Source organism: Mytilus trossulus, chromosome 9 (assembly GCF_036588685.1).
Source record: "Mytilus trossulus isolate FHL-02 chromosome 9, PNRI_Mtr1.1.1.hap1, whole genome shotgun sequence".
Taxonomy (NCBI): domain Eukaryota; kingdom Metazoa; phylum Mollusca; class Bivalvia; order Mytilida; family Mytilidae; genus Mytilus; species Mytilus trossulus.
The window spans coordinates 36,153,570-36,173,054 of record NC_086381.1 but is presented as its reverse complement, the minus strand read 5'-3'; the positions used below and the strand labels follow the sequence as shown (position 1 = coordinate 36,173,054).

At 30.9% G+C, this 19,485-nt stretch overlaps 1 protein-coding gene across 1 annotated transcript in view; it reads left to right on the top strand.

Moving 5' to 3' along the window:
* Positions 1–8,230: 8,230 nt before the first annotated feature.
* Positions 8,231–19,485, top strand: part of LOC134684583 (uncharacterized) — a 41,480-nt gene continuing 30,225 nt past the window's right edge. The window contains exons 1-6 of the mRNA XM_063543878.1: positions 8,231–8,291; positions 9,792–9,965; positions 11,163–11,375; positions 12,583–12,625; positions 13,116–13,282; positions 15,247–15,420. Coding sequence (XP_063399948.1) covers positions 8,231–8,291; positions 9,792–9,965; positions 11,163–11,375; positions 12,583–12,625; positions 13,116–13,282; positions 15,247–15,420 — 832 coding nt within the window. The remainder of the gene's footprint in view (positions 8,292–9,791; positions 9,966–11,162; positions 11,376–12,582; positions 12,626–13,115; positions 13,283–15,246; positions 15,421–19,485) is intronic.

Here is a 19,485-nt window from a genome sequence, read left to right as displayed (position 1 = left end):
GGAGTTCTAATGATGAATGTGATTATAATGTGAAGATATTAGATGACTTAAAACTGCCTAAATTAGATTGTGATATGGCTAGGAACTATCAAACAAAAGGTAGGAATGTTAAAGGATATTTATATATTTGCACAACCTGAATCTTTATCATGCCCAAATGAAGGTCCATATTCTGAAGGTGAATGGTGTAACTATAGGATTAAACACATTTTTTATCTAGAGGTTATTGATGTGTTAACCGTGGTGATTAACTCATAAACTGAATGAAAGTCCGAAGGACATATATATATTTTAAGTTTTTGGGTTTACACATCAAAACATGTGTTTAAGCCTTATAATTCTGGAACCAAATATTCGCAATTTGTAATGATAATTTTGTTATTAATGGTTACTATAATTATAAGCAAATGCACAATTGACAGGTTATTACTATGAATTTAGCCGCCATATTGACTTTCAAAACCCATAAATGTTCGATGAATACAACAGAATATAAATGAAATATAACCTACCCCAAAAACTTCATTTTAATGAAATATTAATAGAATTAGAAGAGTAAGAATAATAAAATATTTCCCTTAAAAGCTTTCATACGTATACTGTTGTGCTTTGCCATGACGTAAATTAGCTAAAGCAGTCATGAAATTACGGGGAATTTTATTTACATTTTGATGTTATACATATTCGAAGCTTTATAGCACTATTTCTGTTTTGTTGTATATGCATTCGATTAGGAAAAACTGTTATGTATATATTTTTTTAATCTCAATTTGCTGGAAATCCGATAATCCATGCAAGCATGAATAGGTTACGAAAGTAAATTCGGATACATCGTTTATCGAAGTGTAAACCAAGAGAAAAGTTGATGGATCAGGTTGAGTAATGAAGGTCTACAGTAATGACATAGTAAAATTTAGCTTTGATTAATGCTAGAAATTGGGAATAAATAGTTACCTTGTAAATACTGGTTGAGGACATTTTCTGATGTTTTTGGTTGTAACATTCCTAAAAATTAACATTAATATAGATAACTGTTTAAGTTTATGCTAGCGACTGTCCTGATTACGATGTAAAATGTGAAGTATTTAGTTCATGTTATGTTTTGATTATAGTAGTTTGATTAAAAATTATATCTGTTTATGGTGTTCCTTTAATTACAATTATATATTTACTTGATATATAGGATGTTGAGCGATTTTTTCCTTCGTCTGTCCTGGCTATTGCAACACACTATTAGCATATCAGATATATATGTTTCAGTCTTCTATTTCTTCATTATGGTCAATTTTTATTTCCATGATGTTAACATAATTGTAGTCATTTATGTTTTATTGAATGACTGAAATAAACATTGCATTCACTTCCATTTGCTTGCGTTTTAGATTTTTCCTTGATGAATTGGTTTAGTAAGAAAGGCTATAAAAATACCAAGGTACTAACAGGCCAGGTATTGACAGATCTCAATGAAGTTTTAGGAATAATGAAATATTATCAATCAGATGAATGTGGTAGGCATGTGTTGCCTGACAAGTCATCTAACATAAATGAATGGAATAATGGTAGGGTTATATATGATTATAACAATGTGAGTCACATGTGATAAACTTATCTTATCACCCTAAAATGAAATAATTTTCAGGAAAGATAAGTTAGTTAACCTTTTAATTGTTACCAATGAAGTATAATGGGATTCCATATGAAATTTTCCTCCTAAAAATTAAATAGAAAGAAAGACGTGCACATTGATTTTAATTGACAACAGTGTTACATTTAGATATATCAATAGGCATTTTTTTTTTTCATTTTCATTTCCTTAATTTACACACAAAATAAAGTAAATAAACTATTCATAGATACCAGGATTGACTTCAGAATTGAACATTTCGCCAGACACACGTTTTGTCTATAATAGAATCATCAGTTACGCTCGAATAAAAAATGTTTTAAAAAAAAACATACAAAAGGACGAATTTGTTTATTTATATAAATATCGACCATATCAATGATAACTTGTCAACACAGAAATGGGCTGGGATAAATTACTCTCCGGATTATTTTGATTGTGATTAATATTTTTCCAGATTGCTCTTCAATGCGACATTTGTTTAGTCCATTTCCATCAAATATTAGGTGTACCATACAAGATCCTTGTACAGTTGTGGATTGTTGTATAAATGTGGAATTACTAAATAGATCATTTCATATGTACATGAGCATAGATTCATGCTACTACAGATTAACCGTTGGAATAGAGAGGATGAATTACACGTTAAATTTGTTTGATTACAAATGGGGTATGTTTATTTTGTATGTTTACTTCCTTAAGGTTCATGTTGACCCTTTGGCTTTTTGGCTAAGATTTTACCTTAAAATTTACTCTTAGTACAGACAAACCTGTGCATCTGGAAAAGATTTAAGCCATAGCATGTCCTAGACATATAAATTTCAAATATGTTATTTGTTGTAGAAAAATAATAAACTAACAGGATTTTACAGTGCACTTTTTTTCATTCCTCCAGAAGGTGCAAACATAAATAAAGTTAGGAAAGAGGTTTGAGAACCTCCCCACAGGTAATACTTGAAATTAGCTGTATTGATTGACATGGACAATAGATGGACAATATATACCTGTCAATAATTGGTAATTTAAACTGTGTACCAGAGTGAACCATATCAAGCTTAACTCAACTGTTTGTTAATTTTATCATCTTCTGAAGAGACGAGAAAAAGTGCACTGCATACATGTAATCCTATTAAGTTATGTAATTTCAAAATCATATGAAGCATTTGATATCTATTCATCTTGTGTATACCATGCTTTAAAACTTTTCCAGATGCACAACTGTGTTAGTACTCAGAGTAAATTTTGAGGTGAGAATGCAGTCATTGTAGCCAAAGGGCCATCATGAACATTAATGAAAAGTGAGCATATCAAGTATTTAACAGATATGTGTAGGAAAGATTTTTACTTACGCAGTTATGAAAGATGACAATAACAAGCAGACCTTCATTACATGAATCGGGTTAAATTTCACATTGGAAACTAATAAGATTCATTTTTATATGTACTGTAATATTATTCGATGCAAAAATTTAACAACAACATGTTTAAAGATTTCTCTCAACATTTAACTTCCTGCACCACCAATCAAATAAAACAGGAACGTGACAAAATAGTATGGTAGTATTTAGTGTTGAACAATTAGCTAAAGTGCGTGCATTTCTGTTGATTTTACTAATTCATATTTTCAGGAACAATATTGAAAATGTCAATTGATGGTGTTATATCTTTGAGGCAAGTACTTTAATTCTCTTCTTGTGTGCATTATTTATCAGATGATAAACTTAACATTATTCTAATTCTTTTTATATTTTTTGGTACATCAAGCTCAACAGAAAAAAACCCACATCTAATGCCATCTGTTTACTCTTTTTATTTAACATTATTCTCTGAAACGTGTTTGTAAATTACAGAAATAGTTGTTATACTTTAAATTCATTAAAAAACATCTTTTAAAACATATCCTTCATATCCCATTTATGAATTCATGAGAGAATTTAGAAAATTTTATTTTGTTTACATATAAATTTTAATTTGGATAAATGTCCTAAAAGCCGGGGAATCATATTGAGCTTAAGAATTGTACACGAATTTGTCGTATTTTGAGTCAACATTTTTCAATTGAATATATAATTCCTCAAGCTACATGTACACAGGTTGGTTATTGTATACAAACAAAATCGTTTCCCTGTTATATATTTCAAGATAAGCCCGTTAGGATGCAAGGTTTAATGGAAATTGCATAAAAGTGCATGTATTAATGTTTAAATTAAGCACATCAGTGCTGGTTCATACTTAAAACTGTAAAAGATTGAAAAAATAAAGCATTAAATGTGTCATAAATTTTTATCATTTGTCGTTTGATATATAAAAAATAGTTATGGCATTAATAACGTTATATGTGTTAGTGTCAAGTAAATCAAATCACTTCACTCGTATACAGAATGTTTTTCTTTATCCTATAATTGGTAAAACTTTTTTCGTTTTACAGTTTTTCAATACATGATTTAACAGCAGAAAGATTTTTCCTAGTGAATATGAACTTGACAGTTTGTTTCGAGTCAGGTGGACCTTGTAGCATGTCAACACAGATTTTAAAGAATTCTTTGATGTCAAAGTCTTTGTGTAATTTCTCGAAGGAGCATAACAAAGAAGGTATTAACAAGTTAATTTTAAAAGAATTATATAGGCGAGTGATATGAGAGCCAAATTTACATTTTTAATGCACCTACCTAACACACGGCTAAATTATATATCAATGGAAAGCTAAGAATGTGCACTTTCTAAATATCCCGGTCGTCAAAAGAAATTATGGTGCAATCTTTTTTAAATCGAGGTCAAAGGTCATGGGTGCAATTTCAATTCAAGCATACTCTCAGTAGACAAATCGAGTCAAAACAAATACAAAAACGAAACAATTGTATAGGAATGCTGTATTACTGTTGGGAAAATATATTTCTATGATAGTATTTATTAATTTTGGTTGATTTTAACGGTAACGCATGTTACGTCACGTTTTCTCTCGGAGTCTTTGAAAATCAACCATTAAGTCACCCAAATGTATCTGTAGTCTCCCTTGCATTATCTTAATCTAATAATACCTCCATAACATTTGATTGCACGTATTTACAAACATATATCTGCAAATTTGATATAAATAATCCAAAACAAGATATTTGAAGCACGGGGAAAATATAACATACATGACGTATTTTTAATTGTTTAGAAAAGTCCCATGATGAGATGAACAATAAAATTGAGGAAGCGTATGGTCTTCTGTTAGTTTGAAAGCCTGCCAACCGCTTTAAGATCAGACAACCATAGGGCAGATTTTTTTTTATTATTGTAGTGCAATATGTTGAGTCTGGATCATACCGCAATTACATTTAAATCACAAAATCGGATATGATTAGAGTACTAACTAACATTACTAAAATGTAAAGTGCTACTAGTATATATCAACAAATTGACAATTTTAATATAAAACATCACAAGGAAAATCTGACCACTCATTGTATGTCAAACTGTGTTTGATTTTACTTTAGTCGGCGGCCGTGAATCTTGAGATATCTAGTTAATCAAACAACACTTGACAGTTTTGTACTTTTTAAAATTACGCTAGTGATGACGTTCGGCTACTTTGGCACTAAGTATTACTTTTTATATCTTGTTTGTTTCACCGATTCAAAAGAGAGGACAAGGTTATCCTAATATTGAACCTTTTATTTGGCTTTCTTATGTTGAAATCCCGTTAGCGTATAATCTAAATGATCGAAACGTCGGACCAATGGGATGTTGGACCATTTAGGTGTCGGAATATTGAGATATCGGAATATTATAGCTTCATTTTAAATTGTAATTTCATCATTCTTATCGGTCAACATATTTATACAAAGACAACGTCCTTGGCATGGACATACATCAGTACAGCACAGGTTTTGATAAAAGCAGGCACAAGCTCTACTATATACAGATGGAATTAAAAATTGAGAATGGACATGAGTGATTTGTGAAAGAGACAGCAACACGTTCAAAAAGCAGGCAACGACTGAAGACCACCAATGGGTCATCAATGCAGCAAGAAACTCCCAAGCCCGGAGGCGTCCTTCAGCTGGCCCCTTAACAGAAATGTACTAGTTTGAAATGATAATGGGCATCATACTAAGCTTCGAAATATACTCAAGAAATTAAAATAAAAAATCATACAAAACTAAGAAAGGCCAGAGGTACGGGGCGCCGAATGGGACTCTTGTGGTTTTGTACAAAATTCAATTCTGTCATAACAAAATCATTTTTGTCTTACAAAACTATGTGCTACAGACTTTTTTTGTGAGAACTTCAATTTTGTGATGACAAAATTCATTTGTGTAGACAAAATTCATTTTTGTCATGACAAAATTCATTTTTGTAGACAAAATTCATATTTGTCATGACAAAAGTCAATTTTGTCTAAAAGGTATGCAAATGTTACCTGATATGGAAATTAAATCACAAAAGTCAATTGTGTGAGATAAGATTCAATTTTGTGAGACAAAATTGACTTTTGTGAGACAAAATTGACTTTTGTGAGACAAAATTGACTTTTGTGAGACAAAATTCAATTTTGTGAGACAAAATTCAATTTTGTGAGACAAAATTCAATTTTGTCAATTTTGTTGAGACAAAAGTCAATTTTGTTAATTTTGTTGAGACATAAGTCAATTTTCTCAATTTTATTGAGACAAAAATCAATTTTGTCAATTTTGTTGAGACAAAAGTCAATTTTGTTAATTTTGTTGAGACAAAAGTCAATTTTGTTGAGACAAAAGTCCATTTTGTTAATTTTGTTGAGACCAAAGTCAATTTTGTTAATTTTGTTGAGACAAAAGTCAATTTTGTTAATTTTGTTGAGACAAAAGTCAATTTTGTTAATTTTGGTGAGACAAAATTCAATTTTGTCAATTTTTTTGTGACAAAAGTCAATTTTGTCTCACAAAAGTCAATATTGTTAAATTTGTTGATCACATTGGTCAATTTTGTCTTACAAAAGTCAATTTTGTCTTACAAAAGTCAATTTTGTCAATTTTGTTGAGACAAAAGTCAATTTTGTCTCACAAAAGTCAATTTTGTGTAACAAAAGTCGATTTTGTATGCAAAGTAGTTCACAGAAACCAAACTAAACTCATTTAAATACAAAACTGACTTCTGTCGCCGAATTTTCAAATTAGGTAACAAAAGTCAAGTCTGTGTAACAATGAATTTTGTCATGACAAAAGTGACTTTTGTCCGCTGATAGATATTTTGTATGACAAAATTTTAAATTTGTAGTATGATACAAATTTTGTTAAACTGAACTCATTTTTGTTGAACAAAAGTCACTTTTGTCCGTACAAAATTGAATTTTGAGTACAAAACCACAAGAGTCCCATTCGGCGCCCCGTAAGAGGCTCCTGACTTGGGCGAAGCGCAAAATTACGGCGGGGTTAAACAATGTTTTTGGAAATCTCAACCCTTTCCCAATGCTTATACCAATGCGTGAACAGATCCAATCCTGTAGAAAGTTGAATGACCTCATACCGGACCGATGTTGCCTTTAAGCCAAACAAAGTCATATGGAGAACTTTTATTGTTTCTGTAGTTAGGTCGACATTGTCTTGGATAACATTTTGACCAACAGAAGAAAAATAATGCCATGTAGAATGTACATGTATGCCCCGTTTTTCTAATCTCCTGATCAGTCAAACTTGTTAATAGTTTTCAAAGGTGTGTCCATAAATACGGTGCATTTGTAATGATAAACCTAAATGAAAAAAAGGAAAACAAAATATTTATAGATAATATAAATTATAACTAAGCCATACATCTAAGAACTTTGTCAATAGGAATACTAGTATCGTACGCTTTATTAACTGCCGCAGATGTGGCATCATTCAAAAGACAATACAGCAATGTTTTTAAAGCATGTGGCATAATTTCAATTGAATAATCCAGTGAAATGTTTTTTAGATAATGGATATTCATCTGATTTGATTACAACTTTACCCTATATCTGCTTCTGTAAAATACTAGTAGTTGCATAAAGTGATTGCAACCAGTTTCGCAGTCACTGCTCAGATCTTGACAGTTTGTATATCACAATCATTTTAAACGGGTAATTTTCCGTCATAACGCATAAGACAAAATTATAGAGCTATTTAATACAATATTGGATGTACCTTGGCCTTGTTGAGGCTTTATACATGTAACTATAAATTTACCATATATGCTATAGTTTTTGTTGAAGCGGATAATATGTTGTGTAGTTTTCTCGGCGGCGATCCTCGGGCAGAAACTAAGCCCGGTTAACTGATCAAGTAATTAAAGTTGTTCACCAGAATACTTCCTTGTGTACAAGCACGTCATCTTTAATCGTCGAAATGTTAGTAAATTGAAAAAAAAGCTGTGTTATGCTCAGAATTAAAAAGCTCTTTACTTTCTGATACAAATTTTGTAGCAAATATTTAGCGTTGCAAGCTCGATGGTACATGTATAAAGATTTAATAGTATTTTGTAAATCAGATCATTGTAGGGGATATATGTAGTAACACTCAATAAAAGTTTGAGTTTGCTCCTCATAGGATAACTTATGAAGTTGTGTAATTTGCTTATAGGCTTTATACATTTGCAAAATATACAAACAGAAAAATCGGAATGAGTTGTAGATCTACTGCCCTCGTTGATTTAGACGAGAAGAGACTGGTCGTTAGAATTGGTACATGTAGTACAAAGTAATTATACAGACAAAACAGAAGATGATAGGGTTTGCTTACTTTTGAAATATAGCAACTCTTTTGATATTTTGTATTTTCAAATGGGATGTTTTCATTTTTTTCATATTCATCGACCAGTCTTCTGCGATCTTCTGTAGACTTGATCTTTTCGTTTTCCCACTGCGGCAATACAACTGTATCTTCATTTAAGTGTTTAACTACAGTTTATATGTAGTAAATACATGACAGACTATGGATCTGTGTCAATTAATGGATAGTTAAATTGCTTTTTAGCATAGGAAGAGTTTCATTTTGAACTGGACTGGGAAAACTTGACACGACTCGGAAGATTTTCTACAATTTTCCGATACGATTCCTTATTTAGAAAGGGGTGAATTCTAAAGAACTCAAAAACTATGTTTAACTTTGATTTGAACTTAATTTTGGACGATTTTATATCTATTTAAGCTATACTGAAGTTAAAGGTAGAAATAGAACCGTTTAAATATGATTTATCGTACTCTAATATCACTGTTAAGTACACGGAAATCGACTAATATATTGAGTAAAAAAACGATAACGAAATAGATAAGGGATTCCGGAAACTATAGTGATTTTACCCAACATCATAAAATTACAGAAATTCGTGATTTTAAGAAATTTTGAGATAAATTCTTGATCTTGAATGAAAAAACGATAAATGATGAGTAATTTGGTGTGTTCTATAACGGATACAGTGCAAAAGCAATCAACAAAAATTAAATAGTAGATCCGAAAAGGTCAGGATTATTGAAAATCTTCGTACAAAATGTCAAATATTTTGAAGAAATGCAAAAGCATGCAGACTTACAGTTGTAAATGTTGTTATTCATTATTTTAAGAATCTAATTCACTTAATTATTCTGTCTAAAAGAAGAGATACGACCAATTTCCTTTGCTTGAAAAATATGTCGTAATCTTATAATTTTCAACTAATTTCTGAAAAAAACGTCAATTTTACAAAAACTGCACCGTACGATTTTGTGACGACCGGGCAAAAATCAAAGTTAAATCATTATTCTTTCATTTAAAAAAGAAATTAGCCGTGTGTTAGGTGGGTGCATTAAAGTCCTTAACTAAACGTCTTTTTCAAATATTACACTCGCCTAATACCACAAAAGGGGTAAATTATTATTTATGAATTAAACAAAATAATAATTCATTTAAATTCAAAATGTATACATAGAAATCATCCTTAACATTGAACTTTTGATGATTGCTCTATAAAGATGTTTTTGTTGCTTATAAGTTATAGATTTATAGCATATAAATGTAGAACAGAATTTTTTTCAACGAAAAAAATTTGTTGACAAGCATGTGTATGATAACAATTGATTTATATGTTTCGTTTGGTTTGGAGTCAGATATTTCTTAAGTTAGGACTTACTCATTTTTGTCTGCTTCTCTGCAGTACATTTTTTATTCAATATTATATATTAATTGATTGATTTGTTATTCCTAAGCCTTTCCCCTCAATCAGTATCTTTCACAAAAAGAAATAGAAGATATTGATGTCTTACCAAGATCTGCAGCTTTACATTTGATGGAGAATCTCAATATCTCACCATATATCAATGGATCATTATGTATGAGAAAGGATAAAACTTTTCAGAAAAGAAATGATGGATGGATCAAAGGTAACGTAGACTGTTTATGGCTATCTTGTGTTGTTTGTGCTGTTTGGTTTTATTAAAATTATCCTTATTCAAGGGGGGAATACTTGCATATTTGTAGTAAATATATTTCGAATTAATCAGAAACTCGTAATCTTGTTTGTCATATTATGCGTCTGATTGGCTTGAATATATATATATATATACGTAATTCATTTACCAGAAACTCCAAAATGTTACTTCATGTTTTATATAGTGTTGAGTTGTGAACGATATTGACACAGTTGGATCCGTTTGAATTAGTGCAATACGGTAATGAATTTAATATTGTTTTACACATTTATGACTATTGATGTCATTCGATATCACATTTGTCGAGGTTTAAGGATGATTTTGACTATATATATTTGGCTATCTTTTCAGTTAAGCGTTATAGTGATCTTTTATTTGTCTTTGTAAATTAATACTTTTACTGTTTATCATACATTTGGTGACATCAACTGATTAGACGTGGATTTGTACTTCTACATCAATGTCATTGTTATTTTGCTATGGTAATTTTGGTATTCTTGTCCTTCGTTTTTGCTAATGGGCTTTGTCTATATGCCTTTTTGTTTTTCTTTGTTTACATATTTCCTTGTTTTTAAAGTAATTAAAATTACAAAATGAAGGTGACTTTTAAAAAAAATTCTAGTATTATGTCTGTTTGTGTTGTTCATATTATTATCAATATCATGGAATTTTATGTGAGAGATTCGACTATCTATAATGTATAAAACCAGGTTTTATCCACCACTTTCTGAATAAGGAAGCGCCTCTTGACAATTGATATCCATTCGTTTAATGTGTATGAGCTTTAGATTAGGATATTTGATTAGGTACTTTCCGTTTTGAATTTTCGGCTTTTCATATCCTCTGTTAGAACTATTTCCTGTTCTATGATACTTTGAATTATAAGTGGGGTCATGTGGGAATTATATCTTGTTGATGCCTATAATTCTTTAGTTACAATATGACATCAATCAAGCTTATTTTGAATTACTTTATAGAATATTTTTAGATATTTAGGAGTATAACGCATAAAATCAATCATTGATTCAAATTGTTCTGCTTATGTAACAATTTCAATTATAAATTATATATAACAGCTAAATTTTAAGCATATATTTGTATCTGCTCAATATCGTTGAAACAACTTTCATTATTGATATTTGAATTTAGAATGCAAGAACACAGTGTCCGTACCTAATTTGAAGGAAACAGAAAGTAGCTGTATTTTGGGAGCATCATGTTCAGACATTAAATGTTGTGTGGATGTTGGTATCATCGGCAAATCATTTATGTACTTTATAAAGATTGACCCTTGTAAATCAACGCTGACCATTGGAATAGAGAACATGTTGTTGAAACAATCTTTGATAGAATTTGAATTTGGTATGTACGCATGATTTTATTTTTCAATAAATGTATGTATTATATTTCCTTTTTCTAAAGACCTTTATTATTCGAAATGCGCATCCATTACATTAAAAAAGATATTGTAAAATTCATTATTTTTAAATCAGTAATGTCATAGTCCAAGTTGAAAGTCAATACTGGTCAATGATTTTTTGCAAGATAACATGTCATTACATTTTAAGCGCTTCTTCATGTACAACTTTTTCCAGATCTCTATAAAACTATTATAAAAGATACATTTTAGCAATGTTTCAGACTTGTAATTCTTTAGAAGTCTTTTTTAAAATGCAATTCAAATTGAACAATGCGTTGTAAGCACGCTTGAATCTACATTTTTTTGCCCAAAATTTGTGTTTTTATTGGATTAAGTTCGTTTTTAGATTGACGAGTTTTATAACCTTACTTTAGCCCATAACATTTTTTTGTTGCGTAAGTATTCGCATAAGGCATCCTTTAAAAACGATCATTATTGTATTAACCTTAAGAAACAATTTTCAGAATTGATCTTCTCAAACTAATTGACCTATTTTGATAGCATTACTTTTGATATGATATACACCCGTCACCAGGTTCTCAATCACTACTTTATTATGTTCCCTGAAAATAATTTAGGACGATGCATATGGTAATTGCCTTTTTTGTCCAAACAATTGATTTTGAAGATGGTATCAGTAGAGTAGCCATGCTTGATTGAATGACTTATTTAGACAAGAAATTAGGAAATTGAAAAAGCTAATTAATTTTATGTTAATCGGAATATGGTCAAGGTCAGTTACAAAAATATAACCGAGGAAAATTTGTTAATTAACGGTGGTTGTGGTGGTTTTGGTTTATATTGCTATCATGGAATAAAATTAAACCATTATTTAAAATATTATTCCGATTTGTTCAACAGGCCAACATTCAAGGTCACTATTACTTAAAAAAAAGATTTTACGAAATCGAAATGGCATCTCAACATGACTTGAAACATCTTTATCAATTTTAGAACGTGTGTACATGTCTCTTTTAAATGATCCAGCTTTTGAACCCGTAAAAAAAGTCTCTCAATAAATAGTCAATTGAAGAAACCTCAGTTGGCACTAGCTCTTTTACTATAAGACCAAATAAACCGATCTTTTGATTATGAAACTTTGAGGTACAAGCATTTGCTAAGCCGACTCAAGATTGCAATGTGTTTCAGGAGAGAGAAAAGAATTCTACATCAAAGGAACATTTGGAATGGAGTAAGTATGTTTGTGATATTTATTTTTGCCACAGTGATACTATACATTTTGAAGTTTTTTTGGCAAAGATATCACACGTTTTATAAGGATCTCAAAAATGTCAGTTTTTTGTTTATTTATTGCCAAGATATCATTGTGTTGAATTATTTATCTCTCGGAAGGATCAGTGAATCCTGTAAAGGTTTTTGCTGAGCCCTGTCTACTCTAGAAAACATACCATTGCCTGTTCACTAACTACTACAGTAATCTGCACCTACTGCCGTGGCCATATTTTGACTATAAGGAAAAGCTTTTAAAAATAATCAGAGAAGTAAACAAATCCTACTCAACATGTGGCACTCATCGTGTTGCTCATGCAATACAAAATCTGGTAATAATTAAATTAGAAAGTTCACTTTCGGGATAAAAGTAAACGGGATAGCGTTTACAACAAAATAAGCATACGTGTCGTCATATTTGATAATTTGTATACATTTCTTCTTTTATTCAGGTATGTAGTTGATGAGTTACAGAGAAGTAATGAGTATTTGGTTTCTGTTAATATCAGTGTATGTTTGGAACCTAACAAATCTAAATGCTATATACAGACACAAATAGTCAAAGATCTGCTCATCACTAAGCCCCAGTGTAACTGGAATATGGACTTCAAAACACCAGGTAAATTTATTGAGGCCTATCATTTATGTATAACATTTGTTTTACAAAAGACGGTTGATACGTTTTCATGACAGATAATTTTCAACACCAATTTACCAGGTTTGTTCGTTATAACGTCATTGTCACATGACGAAAAGATTCATTTATACAAAATTGTCAAAAATTAAACTTGTAGATATAGTAACAACTTGTGAAAGGAAACAATTATAGCTCAAAGCTCCTAAAACAAGGAGCTTTGGTTCAAACTGAACGGCCAACTTTTAAGGGCCCCAAAATGAGGTTTAATTAGTTATCTAGGTACCAGGATTAAAATTTAGTACGCTAGACGCGCGTTTCGTCTACATAAGACTCATCAGTGACGCTCATATCAAAATATTTATAAAGCCAAACAACTACAAAGTTGAAGAGCATTGAGGATCTAAAATTCAAAAAAGTGGTGCCAAATAAAGGGGTTTAAAACAATTTAAAGCGGAAAACCAACAAACCTATTGCAAACATTTAACACATCAACTAAAAGGAAAACAACGGAACGACAGAGAAACACTGAAATAAAACAAATACAAACCCCAATGCAATAAAAACAACATTTTTGATAACAACTGCTATATTCCTGACTTGGTACAGAACAATAAAAAATGAGGGGTTGAACCCGATTTTATGGCTTGTCAAACTTCACGCTTAATGGTAACAAAAATATCAAAAAGACATCTATAACCTGTGACAAAATGGAGTTAAATTGATTATTAAATAACTTTAAAACCCGTGAAAATACATCGTCATACCATGCATACTGAACAATTCTTAAAGGTGACACATATACACAATAATGAGACGAATTGAAATCAATCAAGCAATATTTGAAATAACAAAAATGCATCACAAATTGTGTCAACAGATCAAATCAACAAGAAAGGACGGTTTGAGAGTTACACAGTTACTTAAAGCTAGCTAAAAACCAACAAAAATTGAAAATAAAAAAAAAAACATTAATCAGAGACTTAACTATTTAGATATTGAAGCGTCTAAATCTCGAAAAGGAAAAAGTGCAGCTGTTTATGTCAGATTTATTGAAAGTTAGTTCCTTGGAATACATTGTGGTGGTATATTTAGAGAACTGTGGGTTATTTAACGAACAAATAAATCAAGATAACGGTAGTGATAATTGATTGAATGTGTCATTAAAATATAATAATGACATGTCTTTACCGAGTTTGGTCATAAACATAGCCATGCAGGAATAAAATGGTATTAAACCGGCGCAATGTTTTTTTTTGTTATGTTTGTGCATTGGCATTTTGCTCGAATCAATCTACAACCTATCTTTAATGAAAACAAATGACAAAACAATGACACGCGTGGTATTCAAGGCATAGAAATTTCTTGATGGAGTACTTTCAAACAAAGAATTGAAAAAAAATACTCAATTCCCACAAGTGAAGTCAATTATTCTGCTAATTGCATACATATTCAGTTAAACACGAATGAACATGGCATCATTGTTAATGTGTGTTTTACATGCATAGGGTACCAAATGCATTCAAGTAGGTGGACTGATTGTAATCGTAGAAAATTTTTGCTTCAGACAAAGATATTAAAATTAATTTAGATTCAGTCTTTTTGGAATATTTGGAAATGTAAAGATTATTCAATAAGAGTGGTATGACAATGTTTAATAATAGTTAATCAATGACAATATGTTATTTTTCAAACATATCAGTAAAATGAAACCATTCACTATCTTCAAATCACCAGCTGCGATTGGATATGTTAATGTGTTTGTAAAATTAAAATAAAAACATATATGGTTTCTAAAACTTATGTGTTAGTAATATAATTTACCAACGTATAATGTGTAAATCCATATGTTATTAATTTACTACCTTATTTTAGTAAATAGAAAAGACAGGCTTACTCAAAACACTACTATACATTTTATTGATAATGTGATAAATATTTCTACTTAGGTTTTTCATTAAAGTCTTGGATGCAAACAAACCAATTCAGCATTCATAATAAACTTCCTGTGTATGGTAACTATCTGTTGATGGACAAACTTGGTGTTTCTAAATACCTATTAAAAAACTTTTGTCAACAAAACAGGACATTGGAACAAAGTACAGTGAATGGATGGATAGAAGGTAAAAGTATACACATTTTACAAGGTTTCTATTTAAGTGAACCAGATGCTTGTTTTCAGATTAGCCTATCAAATATAACCAGTATATAGCATTAAAAACACAATTAAACGTTTTTCAGTATCAAAATGAATCAGATTATAAAACATAACTAAACATAAACATAACCTACTAGGTAAGAAAAAAGCTAACGTAACAGAAGGAACATTGAAATCCATTAATCGAAGATAATTTGCCATCGCCAGGGCAAAAAAACAAAAGAACCGAACAAATCTTTTAAGTTACAAAAAGTCACAAAAGGACGAGTTCACAAAAAATTAAGATGAGATGAGATGCATATCAATCAGACGGCAATTCAAGTTATTCAAAACAAGTCATTTTTAAGAAATGACAAGAATCAAATTCCAAGAATAAATTCAAGATTGTCCCGAGTAGAAATAAATTTTAAATGTTTTACAATTTTGAAATCAATCCTGATCCATGTAACTTCTAGAAGCAGCAAAAAGTAAAATCACAAAAATACTGAACTCAGAGGAAAATCAATTTGGAAAGTCCATAATCACATGGCAAAATCAAAAAACAAAACGCATCAAAAACGAATGGACAAGAACTGTCATATTCCTGACTTGGTACAGGCATTTTCAAATGTAGAAAATGGTGGATTAAACCTGGTTCTATAGCGCTAACCCTCTCACTTTAATAACAGTCTCATCAAATTCCGTTACATTTACATGATGCGTTAAATAAACAGTCACAATCAATAAAATAGTCAAAATATGGGAACATCAGTCATCATCGTATAACAATTTAACAGGACACAACAACATCTACTATCTACGAACACATGGATTGATTTGAGTGTCTGACGTCAGAAAAATTATATACGTCACATAAATTTGTCGTTCAATGTGCATACAATAGTTATCCAAAGTACCTGGATTATAAACAATTTTAAATTTTACATAGGCAATGAGCGCAGACAGGGTTAAAAAATCAAAAATATGTAAGAATAAATTACAGAAATCAAACTAGTCCAAAAGTTATACATAGAATTTATGAGAATCCAAAACTTTTAAAAGGAACAATTTAACAGGACACAAAAACCTATCCACGAACACATGGATCTACTTGAGTGTCCGACGTCAGAAAAATTATATACGTCACATAAATTTGTCGTTCAATGTGCATACAAACAATTTTAAAATTTACATAGGCAATGTACGCATACAGGGTTAAAAAATCAAAAGTATGTAAGAATAAATTACAGAAATAGACCGAGATTCAAACTAGTCCAAAAATTATACATAGAATATATGAGAATCCAAAACTTTTTAAAGGGAACAATTTAACAGGACACAATAACATCTACTGTCTAAGAACACATGGATTGATTTGAGTGTCTGACGTTAGAAAAATTATATACGTCACATAAATTTGATGTTCAATGTGCATACAAACAATTTTAAAATTTTTTCATAGGCAATGTACGCATACAGAGTTAAAAAATCAAAAGTATGTAAGAATAAATTACAGAAATAGACCGAGATTCAAACTAGTTCAAAAGTTATACATAGAATTTATGAGAATCCAAAAATTGTCAATTCCACTACGCCATTGATTGATTTTGACGTTTGTGGTTCAACGTATAAAGTAATTCATAATAGAAATATATCATAATAACATATTATAGACAAATATCATACTGACGGGATCTTTTAAAGTACAGAGTCACGTTATAAGCACAAAAGAAATACAAAGAGTCACATATACAAAACAAATCACCAAAAAATGAAAGCCAATACAAACACATTGACGAGATGTATAAGTACCGAGCCACGTCAAACGGATATCACATAAAACCATTCAACAGTTAAAGTAATCTTAATATTAGAACAAAAACAAATAAAAGAACAATAAAACATGTTGTTAAGATGATACACAACATCAGTACGCAGAATCTATACATCAAGACCATCGTGTATTATTTGAGAAGTTGATACGGAATATTTATCAACAAGGTCTTGGTACCTTCCGATGAACTTTTTTAGAAAAAGGACGAGACGTTCTTTGACATACCCCTGGTTCATCAACTTTCTACTCAGACACTGATGACGTTTTACAAAGTCTGAGTAGGAGCTGCAAGCTCTTGAATATCGAATAAGTTGGGAAATATATATCCCATATGCAGGTGAAGTTGGTATATAGCTACTAAGGTGGGGGAAATTTATAATTTCGAAATTAAAATCGTCTCGTTTGTCATAGATTCTGGTACTGAGATGACTGTGTAAGTCAAATTCGAGATACAAGTCTAAAAATGAGGCGGAGGAAGCCGTGTCTGTTGTTTCTTTAATCTCGAGTTCTGGGGGATATATTAATGGAACCCAATCAGAAAAGTTCGGATTGTTTAAGGAAAGAACATCATCAATATATCTGAAAGTGAAATTAAATAATCTGGCTTCTTTGATCCTCTTGTTTTTGACAAGTGTCTGGAGGAACTCCGATTCATATGAAAATAAGAAGAGGTCGGCAAGAAGAGGCGCACAGTTTGTTCCCATAGGAATGCCGACAACTTGTTGGAAAAGTCTACCTCCAAACTCAACAAATATGTTGTCGATAAGAAAACGTACTTTATAAGATGAAGGAGATGTGGTTTGATAGCCAATGAGGCAACCATCCAGCAAAATTCAAATAAGTGTATTCTAGCAATTAAAGGAAAACGTACGGTCTAAATCAATGAAAAAAACTATAACGTAAAGGCTCCTATAAAAGGCTCTGACAAAAAAATATGAAACAAATGAATCGAAAAACAGAATGCCCTAATACATAACATTAAATAGAAAAACGAAAAACGAAAAACAAATATGACAAACATGAACCAACGAAAATTACTTTTTTTTACATGTTCCTGACTTGGGACAGAAACATTGATAATGTTTGCGTCCACCAAACACTCCCCTTAAACTGCAACATTGATGAAACAGCTCAACATTTAAAAATCTATTTAAAAATGATGATAAGGGTTTAACTCATTAAGACGATCCAAAGTCTTACAAATCCAACATCCAATGGAAATAGTTTAAAGTTACCATTCCAAGTCAGTGAAAAACATAATCTTGCACACTGCCAAATATCAGATATCGGCAAATTGTAAAACTGTGCATATGTGTGTATCAATAATATTTAGTTTTGGTTTAATTTACTAATTAAAAAAAATCTATATTTATTCCAATTAAACCAATATTAAAAAATCCAATCAATGTCGAATATGTAACATTTTGCTCACTTCTGGTGCCCCTTGGTAGAGCATAAACCACAAACTATATTTCTTCACCTTGTTGTGTTCTTTTCTAGACTCCAGATCATGCCACTTGTACCGTTCTTTCTTGATCTCGGCTGCAATATGCCTTCACCAGTTGTATCTTGGTCAGCTCTGCCAAGCTTTCTTTCCATTGTAAGGCCTGCCTTTTAATGTTAGTATTTGGATTTCTCAGTGTGTGTTCTATCCATCGCCATTTTCTCGTTTTCAACCCTTTATCAACTGGGGATTGGTTGATCTTTTCCCAAAGATCTTTATTTGAAATCTTCTCGGGCAATCTAATGTTAAGGATGCACATGAGGCAGTTGTTAATGAAGACTTGAAGTTTATGAAGCAGGTTTTTGTTGCTTTCCAATTCTCAGCTCTACATAAGAATGTGATTCTTGCGTTTGAATTTAACTAGCGTATTTTGGTCTTGAGAGCGATTTTACTTGCTTTCCAAATTGACACCATCATGTTAAATGTAGTTCTAGCTTTGTCAATTCCGATCTTTAAATCTGTATCTAAGCCGGCAAGATTATCCACTACGCTTCCAAGGTGTGTAAAGGATTCCACTTCTTCTAATGAGTGGGTGTTAACCATCAGACTACCTTGGGACTTTGTGTTTGACTTAAACACTTTGGTCTTATTGTGATTGATTGAAAGGCTTGTTTTTGCTGCTCTCTTTTATGACAAGTTTATTTAAATGACAGATACATTTACTTAGATCGTATTTAAATTTTCGCGCTTGATTAACAATTGTAACGTTCGTA